Source organism: Geotrypetes seraphini, chromosome 1, assembly GCF_902459505.1.
Source record: "Geotrypetes seraphini chromosome 1, aGeoSer1.1, whole genome shotgun sequence".
NCBI classification, from domain to species: Eukaryota; Metazoa; Chordata; class Amphibia; order Gymnophiona; family Dermophiidae; genus Geotrypetes; species Geotrypetes seraphini.
In genome coordinates, this window is record NC_047084.1 from 385,284,913 (window position 1) to 385,304,849 (window position 19,937).

The window sequence follows — 19,937 nt, forward strand, 5'->3', positions numbered from 1 at the left end:
ACTGCAAGTATCAATGTCAATGTCACTGTGATACATCTATGTCAGCATGGTTGAAAGATCGGTACAGAAGGCATGCATTAAATAGACTCGATGCTAATATGCCACTGATGAAGGTATGGAATAAATATCAGTACAGAAAGGCAAGCATCAATCGGAGTTGATGCTAATATACCACCGATGTAAGTAGATATGGGTATCGATGTCTATCGGTACCGGTAAATCCCAGTCACTGGAAGTTAGATGCCAGACCTACTGTATATGTCAAAAGAAAGAAACAAAAGAAGAAAAACTTTGACATTAATCAATAGTGTTTATCTGCTGGCAAGCTATATAGCCCTGGAGTCAGATACAGTCAAAGAGGGTGAGCCGGGGTAGAGTTTAAACAGTTTAAATCTTTTATTGATTTCAAAAAGATTGTTTGAAGTCAAGTGTAAAATGATCAAGGAAGAGATATATCGCTGGAATTGTGCGGATGCATAATGCTCTATTTTTCTATTTTCTCTTTAATTGATACTCCCCTCTTATTGTGGACTATTTAGGTGATACAATGATACTGTATCATCTGGATCACCACTCCTCTGTTGCATTGATTTCTCTCGATCTATCCTCAGCCTTTGATACCTTTGATACCATTGATCATACTCTTTTAATACACAGACTTCACTCCATAGGTGTGACTGATCAAGTCCTTAGCTGGTTTACATCCTACTTTGAAAATCGTTCCTCTATAGTCACCTTTAACAATACTAACTCTAACAACTTCACATTACCATATGGTATCCCTCAAGGATCAATACTCTCTCCTATTTTATTTAATATCTTTCTCGCTCCACTTATGACTTTATGTCAATCCATTGGTTTTTCGGTATTCGCCTATGCCGATGATATACAATTATTACATCCAATTGACCCCAAGAATACACAGGAAATAACAGCAATAAATAACAAATTGGATCAGATTCATCACTGGCTGGATACTAACAAGTTATCATTAAATATTCTCAAAACCAACGCGATGCTTTTCCCATGGAAGGATAGTAGTTCATTTATTACCCCAATCTCGATTAATGGTAACCCATTACAGATACAACAAAATATTAAAATCTTAGGTATTATATTTGACAATAAATTATCATACCATGACCACATAAGTAACGTTGTTAAATCTACTTTTTTCAGACTACGCCAAATTCGCTCTGTCTCTAAATTCTTATGTACAAAATCGCTCAACATTCTGATTCATTCTTTAGTCATCTCTAAACTAGATTACTGTAATGCTTTATTCAAAGGTTTATCTCATAAAGAAATTAGACGTCTTCAAATTGTGCAGAATGCCGCTATTAAAATAATTCACAAAGCAAAAAAATTTGACCACGTCACACCCTTACTTAAAGAATCTCATTGGCTTCCTGTAGCACACCGCATTTTATTTAAGATATGCCTACTCACGTTTAAAACTCTCATTTTTCAAACTCCCCCTTTTATCCATAGAGTCTTAATTCCATATACCACTTCTAGAACATTGAGATCACAGGATCAACATCTATTGACCATTCCCTCGTTAAAAATCATTAATACTAGACGGCTCACTATTTTTTCAGTGACAGCTCCTCAGTCCTGGAATGATCTCCCAATACATATAAGAGAAGAAAAGAACCTTGAAAAATTTAAGATTAAGCTCAAAAGTTTCCTTTTTAACGATGCTTTTAGTGAATAATGATCTTTTATTATTTTTTATCCACTTTTTTTACTGTCTTTCTTCCCCCCCCATGTTTTTACCTTTGTATTTTGAATTTAATATAGAATGTAACCATTAATGAACTTTCCTGTTGTTTCAATATAGTACGTAACAACTTAATTTTTATTTTAAATTGTTTGTTTTTGTAACATTGTTTATTTATACAATATTTTACCTATGTTTATAATTATTTGTATTATTTTGTACATCGCCTTGAATGTAGAGAAGGCGATTAATCAAATCATTTAATAAACTTGGATAAACTTGGAAACTTGATAAAAATTTCTTGGTTTATCTATTTTTCTTTCTCCTTTGGAAAATTAATTCTTTCCATGTTGCTTTAACAAGTGTAATCTTGTGATATGTTTATTGAAAATGAATAAATAATTTTTTAAAATATATGGAAAATTTATACAAACAAGCAATGAGGATAACATTGGGGGAAACTGAACTGGAAACTGAAGCCGAAAAAGAAGTCATAGCAGCGATTAAAGCTTTATCGAAAACTGTCACCAGTATTCCAATTGAATTAATAAAAGGCTCAGAAGGTGCTATCTATCATGGCCCTCACTTGACTGCGTCAACAGATTTGAAAAGAAAATACATGGCCACCCGATTGGAGAAGATCACAGTTTATACCTATACCGAAGAAAGGTGATGCCGAGGACTGTAACAACTACAGAACAATTGCATTAATTCCACATGTCAGCAAAGTATTGCTAAAAATAATACAAAGAAGGCTCCAATCATGCATTGAGCAAGAACTACCTGAAGTTCAGGCTGGTTTTAGAAAAGGTCGAGGAACAAGAGACATTATTTCCAATATTAGATGGATATTGGAGAAAAGCAAAGAATACCCAAAACCCCTATACCTTGATGAGACTCTTTTGAACTTGGGAGTGGCAGCCTATTAAAAATGGACAGCTATGTGGTAGAATGGGCAAGCATGAAAAATAAAATAGCCATTCTCCTTCCATTGCTCTGAATTTTACTAGTCAGGGTTTTGGTTATAAGATAAGGACCTATCCAAGGGCAAAGGAGGAGGGTTTAAATGGCTAGATAAAATTACAATCGGAGAAGCCAGAACACAAACCAGATAAAACAAACAGGGGATAATATATTGACCTAAATATGTGTTTTGTGCTGAGGTCACTGGAAACAGGAGTAGGCCTTCTCTCATGTCATTAGAATTAATATATAAGGTCTGTTGAAGACCAGAGAAGATACACACAGGCTGTAGCTTAGTTTTATGAAGTCCCATTGTTTCAATGTGTGTCCAGTCTCCAGAGACCTGCAGAACAGATAAGGGTTGGCTTTTGACCTGGTTGCTATAGAGATGGATTTTTCTTCTTACTACAGAGATTACATTCCAGGGGAGGGGGTTTCCCTCTCCTTTTTTGTAAGGTAAAGTTAGAAATGCTAATTGGATATACAAAATGATGAATTAAATTTAGTGAACTAATAACATAGGGACTTTCATATTTAAGGGTTCAGATTGAAAAAAAATTACCTCTAACAATTGTACTGGAGAAGTCATATAGGAAAATGTAGGGTCTGTGGGAGTGGATTGGCCACTCCCCTTTTCTTTCACTGAGACACGGGATTTTCAGTGCATGCTCTTAAATGACTTAGTCACATGGGAGCAGTAGTTGACTTTTAAAGAGAAATGATTTAAAGCTGTATGAATGGATAATTTTTCCTCTGTAAGTATATTATATTGTAATACTTTTTCCTGGTTTCTTCTGTACTTTTTCTTTATTAGATAAGCTAGTATTAAAATGTAACTTTTAAGAATTCTTGTGTGAGGGGGACGGACACTCCCCCAATATGCATAGAAGCGCCTTATATGGTATCAAGTATTCATGACCAATTAGATGCAGGCAGTAAAATGTTGTCATGTATTAGGTATATTTAAGTGAACCTAGCAGAACAGAATTTTGAGGGCGTTATGTCAGGGAAGTTGCATTTACACTCTCTGACTTGTAATGTTCCTCCATTGTACAAATGAATGCCTTGAAACAGGACTGTCTGTTGAATTTTAATAAAACAAGATTTTATCTGGAATATTTGTACAATTATCATCATTTCAGTGCACCTATGAGCAGGGTAGACCCAAAACTCTGCTCAACCTTTGCTTCATCGACTACAGCAAAGCTTTTGACTGTGTAGATCACAAACTATGGAGAACTCTAGGGCAAATGGGAATATCCAAACACCTAACTTAGGTGATAGAGAGCCTAAATGAAAATCAAGAAGCTGCAGTGAGAACTGAATACGGCAACAATGATTGGTTTTCAATAAAACGGAGTGTCAGGCAAGGATGCATCTTGCCACTTTTTCAGTTCAACCTACACGGTGAAACCATCTTTAGAAAAGCAAATTTGAAAGAAGAGAGTGTCAGTTTCAAAGTTGGTGGCCAAAATATAAACAACCAGCGCTATGCAGATTATAAAATGCTCATCACTAGCAGCAAAGAAGACATGTTGTATCTACTGAGAAAAGTCAAAGCCACAAGTCATAACATGGGATTAGAACTGAACATAAATGAGATGAAGATCATGAACACGGAAAATTAAGATTTTGAGCTTGAAGGCAATAGAATAGAAGTTGGAAAGGATTTCAATTTCCTGAGCTCTTTTGTAAACAAAGAAACAACTAGCAGGGAGGAAATACTCCACAGACTAGCACTTGGTCACTCTTCAATGAAGACACTCAACAAGTATTCAAAGGCAAGGAGGTAACACTCCAAACGAAGATCAGACTTGTCCACATACTCATTTTCTCAGTGGTCAGTTACAGATGCGAAAACTGGACACTACAGAACAAGACAGAAAGAAGATTGACTCATTTGAGCTTTGGTGCTGGAAAAGGATTTTAGGTATGTCATGGACTGTCAGAAGAACTAACAAATCGATTCTGGAACAGATCAAACCGGCTATGTCACTCGTAGCCCAAATGATGAAGTTATGACTGTCTTATTTTGGTCACACCATCAGAAGAGAGATCACTGGAGAAGGACATCATATTTGGGAAGATCGGAGGAACCAGGCGAAGATGGCAACCTATAATCAGATAGCTGGACACGTTGAAAACAACTATGAGGATGATGCTTGAGAACCTTTCCAGACTACGGCAAAACCAATTTCTTTTTAGATCCGCAATTCATCAAGGCGCTAGGACTTGAGCATGAGTTGAATTCACATAACAGTGAGGTAAAACCCCTGAATCCCTCACATAGGGTTCACACTTTCCACCACAATTGTACTAGTTAGAGTGGCATATGGTCCTGGGTCCCCTTCTTTGCAAGTCCCCACTGCACCAACCACTAGGCCACTCTAGAGATCTGCTTGCTGCTCTAATAGGACTGACCATAACATATGCAGCTGTCATACAGGATAGTATGCACTGTTTCTTTCACATCTTTGGGGGTGGGAGGGAGTAAGTGACCATTGTGGGAGTAAGAGGGGGGGGGGGTCATGTCTTAATACCTCCAGTAGTCATCTGGTGAGTTTGGGCACCTTTTTGGTACTTATTCGTTATTTGTCATTTTTCTTTTGCCCTGGACATTTTTACAATGTTCTATTATTGCATAAAAACGTCCAAATCATAAGGCCGCCCAATTCCATCCAAAACATAACTCCAACATGCCCCTTTGAGATTTAGATGCACTGCAGATGACATGCATAGAAAAGTATCTTAAAAATAGGTTTTGAAATAGCGGTTTGGATGTTTGGGTGAGAAAAATGTCCATCTGCTGCTTTGTGCCGCTTTTTGGATGTTTTTCTGTTTTTAACATGAGCTCCTTAATTATTTATTAGGTTGTCTGCCGTTTTATTGAAATAGTTTTTATGTCCCAATTATTTATGATTTTATTAGTATTTGTTTTATTAAGCGCATTATTTATTCTTTTGCTTTCATAGGGGTCCTTTTACTAAGTTGCGGTAAGCACGAACACGTTTACTCAGGGTTAAAATCCACTACTCACTCAGTGTTTGGGGGTGGAGAGCAGATGTACCTAGAACTAATCGGTTAGTGCAGGTACATTGCTGTGTCTGAACTGATTAGCGCATGGTTAGCATTGGGGCCCTTACCACCTAGAAAATAGCCATTAATTGAGGAAATGGAAAATGCAACCATTTTACAGACATGCTAAAAGTGGTCTCAGCATGAGGGAAACCCACATTAGTCATAGTGCAGGCCACGTTTTAGTACAGCTTAGTAAAAGAGCCCCATAGTTTTTTTTATGTTTACTCATTTTGAGCATTTTTAAATGGCTGTAAGTAAAATGAATAAATACTGACTAATCGAAAGTCTCAAGAAGTAAAATATCTAGGTACTCAAGGAAAGATATAAGATTTGCTACAAAAGTCATTTATTCAGTAATAGGACTATCCACATGCTCAAACCAAAATTTTTCATTTTGTACCATTTCCTGTGTCATTTATGGAGATTTTTGTTATACTTTTTTGTTGTTCCTTACATAAACTGCTCTAGAGAATGACACAGGGACAAATTTAGCCACGTCCCCGTGGGATCTCAGTGTCCCTGTCCTGTCCCTGCACCATTCCTCCAAGCTCTGCCTTAACCGCACAAGCCTCAAACACTTATGATTTTAAAGTGTCCAAGGCATGTGCAGATGAGAACAGATTGCAGAAATGGGGCAGGGACAGAGACAGGACGGGGATATTGAGATCCCATAGGGACGGGGGACAAACTTGTCATTCTAAATTCTATGGTGTCACTATTCAAAAGTTTAGCTTAAAACTAGTGTCAAGACTGGTAGCATCAAGGAAACTGAAATTAGAGGCAATTTTTCTTGGATTTTGAAGAGCTGTGTCATGCAGGTTCAATGTTAATTTGAGCCAGCTTGGTACAGAGTACTGTAAACTATGACTTGAAATTAACGATTCAAATTTCGCTCTCCTCTTTCTTAGGACTCAAACTGAATCATTTTATAATTTTAGGGATTTTTCAATTTCTGCTCTCTTCTTGTCATGTTAATATTTAAAAGACTTAGCAAAAGAAGACTACAAGTTAGTTGGTGTAGTTTTAAAACAGCACAGTTACTTACCGTAACAGGTGTTATCCAGGGACAGCAGGCAGATATTCCCACACATGGGTGACGTCACCGACGGAGCCCCGCAGCGGACAGCCTCGAAAGCATCTTGCTTGAAGATCTCGAGCTTTCGATTGCTGCATCGCGCATGCGCGCGTGCCTTCCCGCCCAAACTAGGGGGCGCATCTCCTGAGAGGATCCTCAGTTCAGATACCAAGCTAAGAAGCCAACCAGGGGAGGTGGGAGGGTTGTGGGAATATCTGCCTGCTGTCCCTGGATAACACCTGTTACGGTAAGTAACTGTGCTTTATCCCAGGACAAGCAGGCAGCATATTCCCACACATGGGTGACCTCCAAGCTAAATCAAAAGGGAGGAGGGAAGTTGGCAATTTAAGAAAAAAGATTCTGTAAAACAGATTGGCCAAAATGGCCATCCCTCCTGGATAAAGTATCCAGACAATAATGAGAAGTGAAAGTGTGAACCGAGGACCAAGTGGCAGCTTTACAAATTTCCTCAATAGGAGTTGATCTGAGGAAAGCAACAGAAGCCGCCATAGCCCTGACTTTATGGCCCGTTACTCGACTCTGTAGAGGAAGACCAGCCTGAGCATAACAGAAAGAAATACACGAAGCCATCCAGTTGGAGATAGTACGCTTCGAGACGGGATGACCCAATCTATTTGGATCAAAAGAAATAAAAAGTTGGGGAGAATTTCTGTGAGGTTGAGTACGTTGAAGATAGAAAGCCAACGTACGTTTACAATCCAAAGTATGCAAAGCCGCCTCACCAGGGTGAGAATGTGGTTTAGGAAAAAATACCGGTAGGACAATAGATTGATTGATATGAAAATCAGACACTACCTTAGGTAAGAATTTGGGATGTGTACGGAGTACCACCTTGTCATGGTGAAAAACAGTAAAAGGTGGATCCGAGACCAAAGCTTGTAACTCACTAACTCGACGAGCTGAAGTGAGAGCAATCAAGAAAACAGTTTTCCAAGTAAGATATCGAAAATGAGCCAAGTCAATAGGTTCAAATGGAGGCTTCATCAATTGAGCCAAGACCACATTAAGATCCCATACCACAGGAGGTGGTTTGACAGGTGGATGGAGATTAAAAAGACCCTTCATAAAACGAGAAACTAGAGGGTGTGCCGAAAGTGATTTCCCCTCTAAAGGCTGATGGAAAGCAGCAATTGCACTAAGATGAACTCTAATAGATGTGGATTGAAGACCTGACTGGGATAAATGAAGTAAATAATCCAAAACGGAAGCCAAAGAAGAAGAAGTTGGCTGAAGATTATGAGTGGAACACCAAGAAGAGAATCTGGTCCACTTTTGACTATAACATTGACGAGTGGACGGCTTTCTGGAAGCCAGAAATACATCCTGAACAGACTGAGAAAATTCAGCAGAATCCATCAGGTAGAAAGGAACCATGCTGTCAAATGAAGAGACTGCAGGTTTGGATGAAGTAAGGATCCCTGACTCTGAGTGAGCAGAGAAGGAAAAACTGGCAGAAGAAGAGGTTCCTTGATGCTGAGTTGCAGAAGAAGAGAGAACCAATGTTGTCGGGGCCACCGAGGTGCTATGAGAATCATTGTGGCATGATCCGACTTCAACTTGACAAGAGTTTTGAGAATCAGAGGAAAAGGAGGAAAGGCGTAAAGGAACTGATTCCTCCAGTCTAGTAGAAAAGCATCCGCCTCGAGACGAAGAGGAGAGAAGATGCGGGAACAAAACAGAGGAAGTTTGAAGTTGTTGGGTGACGCAAAAAGATCCACCCGAGGAGTCCCCCATCGAGTGAATACTTGACGAAGTGTGGGGGAGTTGATCGTCCATTCGTGAGGTTGAAGCAGACGACTCAATTTGTCTGCAAGGCAATTCTGAATACCCTGAATATAAACAGCTCGAAGAAGGATGTTGTGCGAAATCGCCCAATGCCACAACTTCAGAGCTTCCTGACACAGAGGATGGGAACCCGTCCCGCCCTGTTTGTTGACATAATACATTGCTACTTGATTGTCCGTCCGAACAAGGACTACTTGGTCGTGAAGGATGTGAAGGAAAGCTTTGAGAGCAAGAAATATCACTCTGAGTTCCAACAGATTGATGTGATATCGACGATCTGTGGCCGTCCATAACCCTTGCGTACGGAGACCATCTACGTGGGCTCCCCATGCGTACTCGGACGAATCTGTTGTGAGAACTTTCTGATGAGGAAGATGGTGAAACAGCAAACCTCTGGAAAGATTTGAAGAGAGCATCCACCAGCGGAGAGACTTCTTTAAAGAAGGTGTCACCGTTACATGGCGAGAAGGTGGATCTAGAGCTTGTTGCCATTGGGATGCCAGAGTCCACTGAGGGATGCGAAGGTGTAGTCTTGCAAAAGGAGTCACATGTACTGTAGATGCCATGTGACCGAGAAGGACCATCATTTGACGCACCGTGATAGTTGATAGGGAAGTTACATGATGACAAAGGTTTAAGAGAGTATACTGTCGGTTGAGAGGAAGGAAAGCTCTCATGCGAACAGAATCCAACACCGCTCCAATAAATTGGATCGATCGAGTTGGAACTAACTGAGATTTTGGGAAGTTGATATGGAACCCCAGACTTTGAAGAAAAGAAATAGTCTGAAGGGTCGCTTGCGTAACCCCTGTAAGAGAAGGAGCTTTTATAAGCCAATCGTCGAGGTAAGGAAAAACTTGCAATCCCCGGGCTCGAAGGGCCGCGGCTACCACAACCAGACACTTGGTGAAGACCCGAGGAGAGGTTGCTAAGCCAAATGGAAGAACCCTGTTTTGAAGGTGAAGGTTCCCCACCTTGAACCTGAGATATTTGCGAAAATTTGGATGAATAGGAATGTGAGTATAAGCCTCTTTGAGATCCAGTGAGCACATCCAATCCCCTTGATCCATGAGGGAGTACAGAATCGGAAGAGAGAGCATGCAAAATTTCTCTTTGACTAGAAATTTGTTGAGAGCTCGGAGATCCAGAATGGGTCGTAAATCCCCCGTCTTCTTTGGAACCAGGAAGTATCTGGAGTAAAACCCCTGGTTGTGTTCGAGAGGAGGAATTTCCTCCACTGCTCGAAGGTGAAGAAGAGCCCGAGCCTCTCGAAGAAGAAGGGGAAGTTGCGAGGAACTGGAAAGACACTCTCCTGGAGGGTGATCTGGAGGCACCTGAAGAAGGCGTAGAGAGTATCCCTCGCGGATGATTGTAAGGACCCAAAGGTCCGATGTAATGGTTTCCCAGACAGATGAAAAAAGGGAAAGGCGACCTCCGATGGGTAGGGAGGAATTTGGATGTAAAGAGGTTGGAATGCTCATCACTGGACCGTCAAAAAGACGGAGCTGTTTTGGTTGGAGCAGGTGTCTGGGGCTTTTGAGGACGTTGTTGTTGTGGCCGTCTAGGTGGAGGCCTAGAAAAAGCCGGTGTGGACTTCATGGGATAACGACGAGCTGGAGGTCTGTAAGCTCTAGTCACAGAAGGTTTTGGTTTCGGACGAAGCAGAGAGGCGAAGGAGCGCTCATGCTCAGAAAGCCTTTTAGTAGCTGCTTCAATAGAGTCATCAAAGAGCTCAGAACCTTGACACGGCAGGTTTGCTAAACGATCCTGTAAATTGGGATCCATATCTACAATCCTGAGCCATGCAAGACGCCTCATGGCCACTGCAAATGCCGAGACTCTGGAGGATAGCTCAAAAGCATCGTAAGATGCCTGCAACATGAATAGACGTAACTGAGATAGAGATTGAAGAATATGTTTGTATTCAGAAAGGCGTTCTTTGGGCCAGTCTGGGTAAAAAGATGACAACTGCTTCAAAAAATGGTTAAAATATGAAGTAAAGACATAGTTGTAATTCAAAATTCTATTTGTCATCATAGAATTTTGATAAAGTCTGCGCCCAAACTTGTCCATAGTTCGCCCTTCGCGTCCTGGTGGAACTGTTGCAGACACCTTAGATGGATGAGCCTTCTTCAGGGAGGATTCCACCACTAGAGATTGATGAGAAAGTTGAGATTTCTCAAACCCTTTACATGGAACAGTACGATACCGAGACTCCAGCTTCGATGGAATAGCTGTCACAGAGTAAGGAGTCTCCATGTTACGTAGAAAAGTCTGCTTCAGCACCGGTGTCATGGGTAGACGTAAAGTCTCCTTAGGAGGATGAGAAAGTTCCATATCCGCCAGATATTCAGGCGTGTATTTTGAATCGGAACGTAAATCAATATTAAGAGCCTGCCCCATGTCGAAGACAAATTTTGCGAAGGAAGAAGACTTCGAGGTCGAGGCTTCCTCAGGAGAGACAGAACGAGAACGATGTGCCACTGAAAAAGATGGAGAAGCCTCGCGTGAATACTGAGATACAGGCTCAGATTCAAGATGTAAAGTGATGGAAGATGTTCCACTGCCTGTCAGAGGGGGAGTGGCTGAATGTTTCCGCTTAAGGCTCCGAGTTGGAGAGGTGCACGGAGTACGAGGCTTAGCAAGAGGAGATTTCTCTCGAGACAAATGCCTCGAAGGTGGCGTCCTCGACCTCGAATGCCTCGATGAAATTGAAGAGGCAATGGTAGTATGAGAGCGAGGTATAACTTTGGAAGTAAGATCAGAATGCCTCGAGCTCTTTGTAGAGGTAAGCTTCGAAGATTGAGACCTGTGTTTGGATCGAGGTAATGATTGTTTAGCCCCATGTTCAGATGAGGAGTCCGACGAGGAAACCCTGGATCGAGACCTGCGACGAGGAGATCGTCGACAAGGTGCAGATTGTTGCTCAGGCTGGAGTTGCGAAGACAGAGTCGAGGCCGGTACCAACTGAGCCACTATTGAGGAAATTTGCGTAGTCAAAATTGACTTAAGCATATCCTCAAACATGGGGACGGAGACCAAAGGACTCGGAGTCACAGGAGGTCTCGTGCGTTCCAAGGAGGGCGACCTCGATCGAGAGTATTCCCTGGACTTGGAAGCACGTTTTGAAGGTCTGGAAGACGGAGTCAAACCTGGGGCCCCAGGTTGAATGGAGGTAGACTCTGTCGGCTTCTTAGGGATGGTACCTGAAAAGGAAGCAGGAGACTTACCCCCCAATCCAGGCTTCGAGGACACCGTCGAGGCCTTCGAGGCCGAGGACCCGGAGGTCTTCGAGGCCGAGGCCTGTCGAGGAGGCGAGGTCGAGGCTTTAGTACTCGAGGTGGGACCCGAAGTCGAGGATTTTACAGATGCCTCGACCGAGGCCACAGCTTTTTCAGGCTCCATGTGAGGGAAAAGTTCCAAAAACCTGTCGCAGCGGCGCTTAAAAGCACGAGGTTGAAGAGTGAGGCAGCGAAGACAATCTTCAGGGCGATGAGTCGGCCCGAGACAGATCATACACCGACTATGTGGATCAGTGATGGAAATAGTTCTGCCGCACTGATAACACCTTTTAAACCCGGTAACAGGCCGGGACATAGATAGGACAAAGTCCGTGTCGAGAACGGGGAAGAGAGGCCTAGGCCTCAATCTTCCAACCCGACGCTAAAGAAAAACAAAAAGATGTTTTTTTTTGTTTTTTTTAATAAAAGAAAATAAAATAGAATTAGTATTAGGATAATAACACAGCGACCGAAAACAATAAAAAGTACTCAGCCGCGGTGAAGAGAAGGCACAACGCTACGGGAACCAAGTCGACAAGTCTTCTCGGCTCCGCGGAAAACGTTGAACTGAGGATCCTCTCAGGAGATGCGCCCCCTAGTTTGGGCGGGAAGGCACGCGCGCATGCGCGATGCAGCAATCGAAAGCTCGAGATCTTCAAGCAAGATGCTTTCGAGGCTGTCCGCTGCGGGGCTCCGTCGGTGACGTCACCCATGTGTGGGAATATGCTGCCTGCTTGTCCTGGGATAACTTCTATTACCAGCTGTGGCAAACAGAAAGCATTGCTACTTTGGCTCTACCAGGATACACAGAGAAAGAAGCAGCTGGAGGAAAGTAAAGGGAACAGATTGAATGGGGGGTGGGGGGGAAGTTGGAAGGAAGGAGGAGGCAAAGAAATAAAATACAGTACTGTATATAGCAAAGAAAAAAAAAATTAAAAAGAAAACAAAAGAGCATTATAAGCAAAATAAATCTTATTTTCTTACCAGCTCCTAAAAAGTTATGCTTGTGCCCCATGTCTTGACAATATTGTCCACCCACTGCTTTTAAATTATGAAAATCACATAATACTTACCAAAATCCAGTGCTTTTCCAGAAATGTTGTAGAGGCCTTTTCATTATCGAGGCATCCACGTCAATAACATAAAAACCAAATACCAGCCTTTGTAACATTTGAAACAGTAAGATAACACTCCAAATAATAAGAAAACTCATTCTATTGTGAAGCAGGTTTATAGTAAGAAAACTAGCTGTTTGAGGCTGTTGCTAAAGTATCTCTGAGTTCAATGTACTGGATTGGGTTTTAAACTCATTCCTACTTTTTGAAGGGGTTTTTCTTACCCGCTCAATGATTTCCTCCAATGAAAATATTTACAGTTACACAGCATCCCTCTGCATTTCAACAGAATGGTTTGTCCCTCTTTAACTTCCTGGGTTTTTTTCTTTCCAGTTTCACTATGAAGAACTCAATCCAGAGCAACAGTGTGAGGGATCTTATCATTTGTATATATTTGTAACTATTGCATAGCACGTGATAGATGCTTATAGAATAAATAAATTAAAAGTCCTACAAATGTTGAAATGAGAGAATTTATTTAGTGCGCTTAGGGCTCCTTTTACAAAGGCGCGCTAGCGGTTTAACACGCGTAATAGTGTGCGCTAAACCGACGGCCGCGCTAGCCGCTACTGCCTCCTCTTGAGCAGGCGGTAGTTTTTCAGCCAGCGCGGGAGTAAGCACGTGATTAAAATTCGCAGACACTAAACCCACTAGCGCGGCTTTGTAAAAGGAGCTCTTAGTTCTTGAAATAGTTGCAAATCTTGTTTAGCTCTGCCTGATGAAAAAGTAAACAGAAGAAAGATACTGAGGAAAACCACAAACACATACACATTTTCATGAATCCTAGAAATTTTGAGAAATATCAATCAATCAAATTTATTTATGTTTTTTGCCTTTCATGCAATTACTAAAAGGTCCTTTTACTAAGCAAACCACTAAGATGCTTAAAAGGGCTTACTGCAGGACCCACTGAGGCATCTTGCAGTAAAATCCCAATGTGCATGTGCAACCCATACACTAAAAAATAAATTGTATTTTTTGGCCAAGTGGGCATATATGGGGGAGGAGAGTGGGCACGTCTGTGCTAATCAGATAGCGCAGCCACATTGCCATGGATTGATTAGCACAAAACTGGCATGTGAACCCTTATCCCCAAATTCTACTGTATAAAGTGTGCCTAATATTAGGCAACCATTATGATTAAAGTCAGATTTATTCAAGGTGCTCTTTTTGAAGATTGTCAGGAGTACAGGCAGCTTTTAAATTTTAGAACTTTTGTCCGTGGGAACTGGCCATCTAGTAACCCTACACTCACACACCTATCCAGAGTCGTCCTCCTCCTCCCACCCCGTGCACCTATCTGGAGTCCTCCTCCCTCCCCCCTCCTCACCCCACGGGATCATGTGCTTGCTCACTCGGCACTGTTGTAACTCTTTGTGCCTGTTGGGCGGGGCCTGAGGAGCTCTGGTGCATCACATGATGCACCAGAGCGGGGCCTAAGGCCTACATTCGCAATGCGTCATCAGGGAAGCAGGAGGAGGCAAAGGAGCAGGAGGACTTTGCCGTTCTTCCTGCTCCAGAAGACATTGCTGGAGGCCTAAGGAGTAGGAGGGACTGACCACCCCTGCTACTTCCAACTGTTAGGTACAGGTGGGGTGTCGGATCAGGACGGGTTGGGCCAGGCCTGATCAGGGGTGGGCCGGGCAGGTCGGGGTGGTGCAGTGTGCTGGCGGGGGTGGGCGAGTTGTGTGCCGGTCAGGGTTGACTCAGTTGGTGGCGGAAGGAAGTTTGTATCCCTCCTGCCATATTCGCACAGGCAGGGAGGGCAGCGTCAGGTGGTGGCAGGAGGGAGTGGGCATCCCTCCTGCTTCCAACTGTTAGGTACAGAGGTGTTGTCTGGTCAGGACGGGTCAGGCCGGCTTGTCGGGATGGTGCAGTGTACCGGTCGGGGGTGTTGCGGTGTGGCAGTCCGGGGTGGGCCAGGCCAGGGGGTGGGGGGGCGTGCCAGTTAGGGGGTGACTCAGTTGGTGGCGGGAGGGAGTTGGTATCCTTCCTGCCATACTTGTACGGGCAGGGAGGGCAGCGTCGGGTGGTGGCAGGAGGGAGTGGGCATCCCTCCTGCTATTTGTGGGTCGTGGGGGGATTGTTTGTCGGGGGGAGGCCCTCGGCCGTTTTTTGCCAGGCCTGCCTGTCTTTTATTATTATTTTTTTTATGGGGCAGATATTTTGCATGTGTAACACACGCAAAATATCTGTGCCATGTAAAAAACTGAATAAAAAAGACAGGCAGGCCTGTCAAAAAGCCTGCAGACCTGACAGTAACTTAGTTACTGACAGGTCCGCAGCAGTCTGGTTTGCCAATAGTAAAACCCGACTCAAAATAACCAAGCAATTGTTAGTGAATCAATCGCTTGGCTATTTTGCATGGGGTTTTACTAATTTGCATGGGACGATCGGGATCGGATCGCTACAGGCGTTAGTGAATCGGGTTGGAGGGAAATCTGGTCATAAAGGGCTCACAATTCGATCACTACATGATCGGTTTGCTTAGTGAATCTAGCCCTTAGGCCAGGATTCAATAACCTGTCCGATCGAGCCTGATCCGGGCAGGTCCGACGAATTCTGCAAACTCTAACATGCAGATGAGGGTGATCGGAGGAACGTCCCCATCTGCAGGCATGGATCGCTCTATAGCGATCCCCATGCATGCGCAGACCATCTGTAGATGGTCTGAGCATGCGCGGGACCTCCAGGCTGTTAGAGTTGGGTTTATTTTTTTGTTCTTCTATTCTTTCGTTTCCTAGATCCTCTCGCGCCTCCCAAATGACCAACTGATGCAATTGGTTCCGCCAATGCCAATATGCTGGAGGGTCCGGAACCATCCAGCACTGAAGAATACATTTCCTGGCCAGTAAACTCATCTTCCTACACAAAGCTCGATGCCCCCTAGGTAAATGGCCAAAAGCCTCTGGCAAATCCAAGACAAAGTGGTCTGGGGTACTGCATAAGACTCTCTCAATTAACCCTGACATATAAGAGATTATACGCCTCCAGAAGCGCTGAATAATGGGGCAGAACCAAAAGGCATGTTCCAAAGTATGACCCCCATCCCACATTTATGACATAGTGGTGTAGGAAGACCTCCACTATAAAACATCTGTGTACAAGTGTAATAAGCACGTAAGGTCACCCTATAATATGTTTCCCGCAACCAAGCACATGGGGGTCACCCCAAGTGTCGCCCTCAAAGTACGGGCTACATCCCAAAGTCCCAGATTAATCTGTAATTCCTTTTCCCATTTACCCTTGATGCTCTGGTAGTCCCTGGCAGGTTGTAAATCTTGCAAACTAGCATAAATGCTAGAGACCGTAAGAGACGTCCCCTCCTCTCATCAGAATACAGAGCTATTAAATACCAGCATGATTATCCCATAATCAGTCATCCTACTTATGTTACTGGCACAATGATCATCCTTATATGCAAATGTTTATACCAAATCAATTGTCCTACATATATACACATATAATACTAGATTTACTATTGCAGCTAAATACACCATATTTACACACATCCTAAGGAGGTTAGCCATTTCAACTAAATATAACCTATCTACATGCATCCATGAAAGTTCTAGTGTCCTCTCTCTGCCAACTTCATAATTTTAGTTGAAGTAGTCTGAGAAAAGGATAGTCTTTATCCTTTTCTTGAATTTTCTGATGTCCATTTCTAGCTTTAATTTCTTTGGTAGGGCATTCCACCACATTAGGGCCATTACCGAGAACATTCTTGCCCTGGAGCTTTTGTATTTGATGTCTTTGAAGGAGGGTATTTGTAATAAGGCCTTTTGGCTTGAATGCAGAGCGCATAGGGGTGTATGGTTTTGTAGTCTGGCTTCTAGGTATTGCGGTTCAAAGAGATGAACAGTTTTGTGTGTCAGAAATAAGATTTCATCCTGCTCTCAATCGGGAGCCAGTATAACTCTTTTAGTAGCGAGCTGGCACTCATCTGTCTCTATTTACCTAGTAAAAACCTAGCTGTGGCATTTTGTACTGATTGGCTCTGTCTGACCATGTACTTTGGTAAACCCAGCAGGGTTGCATTGCAGTGGCTAAAGATTGTGAGTACCAGGGATATTACTACATTGGACATTGCTTGGTGGGAGAGGTAGGGTTTCAGTCCTCTAACCCAGTAGTTTGCCATAAGCGTTTTGACTATGCATTGGATCTGTGCATTTTCTCTAGGCCTGTCTTGATCATGTGTTATCATGTCCTGTCTCCTCAGTGGTATGATCAATTGGACGTCATCTGCATAAATGTAGCATTCCCACCTGTTTTCTGATGAATTTTCCCAGCGGTTGAAGGAAGATGTTGAACAGCATGGGTGATACGATAGATCCCTGTGGTGCCACTATGACAGTTTCTTTCCAGTGGTATCCCCTTGCCATTAGATAAGCCTACTTCTCTGCAACATGATTTTAGCAATGTATGTACAAGGTCAAAAGCCGCTGGGAGATCTAGGAACCCCAGCAGCACGTCTTCTCTGTTAGCCTGGTGTTTAAGGACGGTCTCTGTGTTCATGTGTTTCGGAATTCTGATTGGGCTTGGTCCAGGTTGGATGAGTTTTCCAGGAAATTTGATATTTGTTGGCATCCTAGTTTGTCTACTAGTTTGAATATCCACAGCTGGTTGGCTACCGCTATGTAGTTGGAGGTTTTCTAAGTCTTTTTCTTTATTCTTCGGTATGGGCTTAATGATGGAGATTTTCCATTTAAGTGGAACTTGTCTGGACTGTAATGAGCTGTTGATAAGGTCTGTGATGTGGGAGAGTCCTGGGCCTTTGAGCTTTCTCATTGGCTGAATCATGTGTGTAGAGAATTTAAATGGGTAGAGTTGGAGAACCCTGACTTTAGAGGTGAGAAGTGAATAAAAGGGAAGTGTGGAACAGAAGCAGGATTTTTGGTTATCCTGATCTCCTGCCAGAGCCCAAGTACCAAGGGTGACTCCTGGAGGTACTGACAGCCTGTAGAGTGAGAGTCCAAGTGAGTTTGCCAAAAAACCAAGCAGTGGAATACTTCAGCTTGGCGGGAAGATAGCATGGACCCAGGATGATGAAAAAGGGTGGGACCCGGAGTGGCTCACCATGACAATAATTATGAGGATTTTATATTCCAAGACTTTTGCCAGGGGGGGACAGAGACAGACTGTGTGGATACCAATCTCTGTGGGTTAATGACAGTGTGAATGACTCTGTATAAAGCAGAGCTTCTGTAGAGTGTTTCAGCTTAATGAGAAGATAGTGTGGTCCTGGGTTGAGGAATGAGGGTAGGACCTGGAGCAGCTCACTACAGGTACAAAATGTTTTGTTGTAGAAGAGATTGGGAATACGAAGAGGAACTTGGGCTCCTTGTAAATAGTTTGAAACTGCAACTCAGATCTTCAAGTAAAGTTCAAGTTATCAATTTTTCATCCATCTGAACTTGATAAATTTTTAAATTAAATAAAATACAGTGTGAAGTGACTGAATCCAAGGAAGCTTGAAAACTGAACTTTGTTTTATAGACGCTGGACAAGGCTACCTGATACAAAGAGTTAGCTGGTGCCCAAGGGAGTGTGAATGAGACCAAAGTTACATATGGTAACTTCCATTGAGAAAATATGCTAATTATGATCTGCACCTGTTGGGGGAGATAAAAGAGTATCTATGGATGCAGAATATGTTTACATTTAATTCATAAGAATTGCCAATACTGTATCAGACCAAAGGTTTGGTGAGAGTCATGTATAAGGTATGCTATGCAGTATTCTCCCTAGTGTCTTTTAGCCAGGTGCTCCGCCCAGCTAATTTAGGTGAGCGCTCGGCTGTCTCCTCCACATTTTGGAAAAAAAGTTCCATGCCGGCATTTTTTCTAATGCTATCGTACATCCCCTTCCCTCAGGGCTTCTCTCCCACACTCCCTTTCAACTACAACACAACCAAGGGCCCCGCTTTCGGGTATGTATGGCTCCCGCCGGTTGGTCCTCGACAAGCGGTGGGCACAGTGTGGAAGACGACGTCTCTCGCTGGGAGTGGGAAGCAGCAGAGGTAAGGCCCCGCCCATCGCGAGTACCCCAGCGGGATGGGGTTGCCATAGAGACACTGGGGAGGAGGATGACAGAAAAGGACCTTGAGGAGGGGTGGGAAAGCAGACTTGAACCAAAAGGGAGGGGGAAGACAGGGCAGATGCTGGACTAGAGGGGGTATAAAGGGAGATTGCAGAGAGGGGAAATACCCTGAACTGAGAAGAGAGGGATGCCAGGTCCTGGGGAGGGGGAAGACAAAGAGAGTGAGAGAGACAGAAAGATCTGGAACAAAGATGGGAGGACTCCAAATGTTAGCAAAAGGAAAATAGAGAGAGGGAGAAACCTGAAAGAAAGGGGAGGCAGAAGAGGGGGGGGGGCAGATGTTGGACTTTGGAGTGTATAGAGGGAAGAGAGACAGAAAGAGACAGAAGAGAGGTGGAAAGATTCTGGACCAAGGAGGGATGAAGGAAGGAGAGAGAGAGGCAGAAAAAGACCTGGAAGAAAGAACAAATACTGGACTTGTGTGTGTGTGTTGTTTTTTTTTTTGGGGGGGGGGGTTGTAAGCAGAGGAAAGACAGAGAGAGAGAGACCTGAACCAAAGGGGAAAGACAGGAGGGGGAGAGACCCTGAGGAAGAACAGAGAGATGCAAGATCATAACAGAGGAGGAAGAGAGGGAGACATGTTGCCAATAGGGGTGTAAGAGAGAGGAAGAAAAGTTGGACTCTTGGAGGGGACAGAGAGAGATGTTAGTTGGGGAAGGGAATGAGGTCTGGAGGAGAGGAAGCATGCAGGAGGCAGAAAGAAAGAAATGTTGGATGCACAGTCAGAAAGAAGTCCAACCAGAAACTAATTAAATCACCAGACAACAAAGGTAGGACAAATGATTTTTATTTTC

At 43.2% G+C, this 19,937-nt stretch overlaps 1 protein-coding gene across 3 annotated transcripts in view; it reads right to left on the reverse strand.

Moving 5' to 3' along the window:
- IDUA (alpha-L-iduronidase) overlaps positions 1-13,211 on the reverse strand; it is a 353,735-nt gene extending 340,524 nt beyond the window's left edge. For all 3 annotated transcript variants that reach the window (XM_033916637.1, XM_033916628.1, XM_033916646.1), the window contains exon 1: positions 13,000-13,211. In XM_033916637.1, the coding sequence (XP_033772528.1) occupies positions 13,000-13,139 (140 nt within the window). In that variant the 5' untranslated portion in view covers positions 13,140-13,211. The remainder of the gene's footprint in view (positions 1-12,999) is intronic.
- Positions 13,212-19,937: the final 6,726 nt, after the last annotated feature.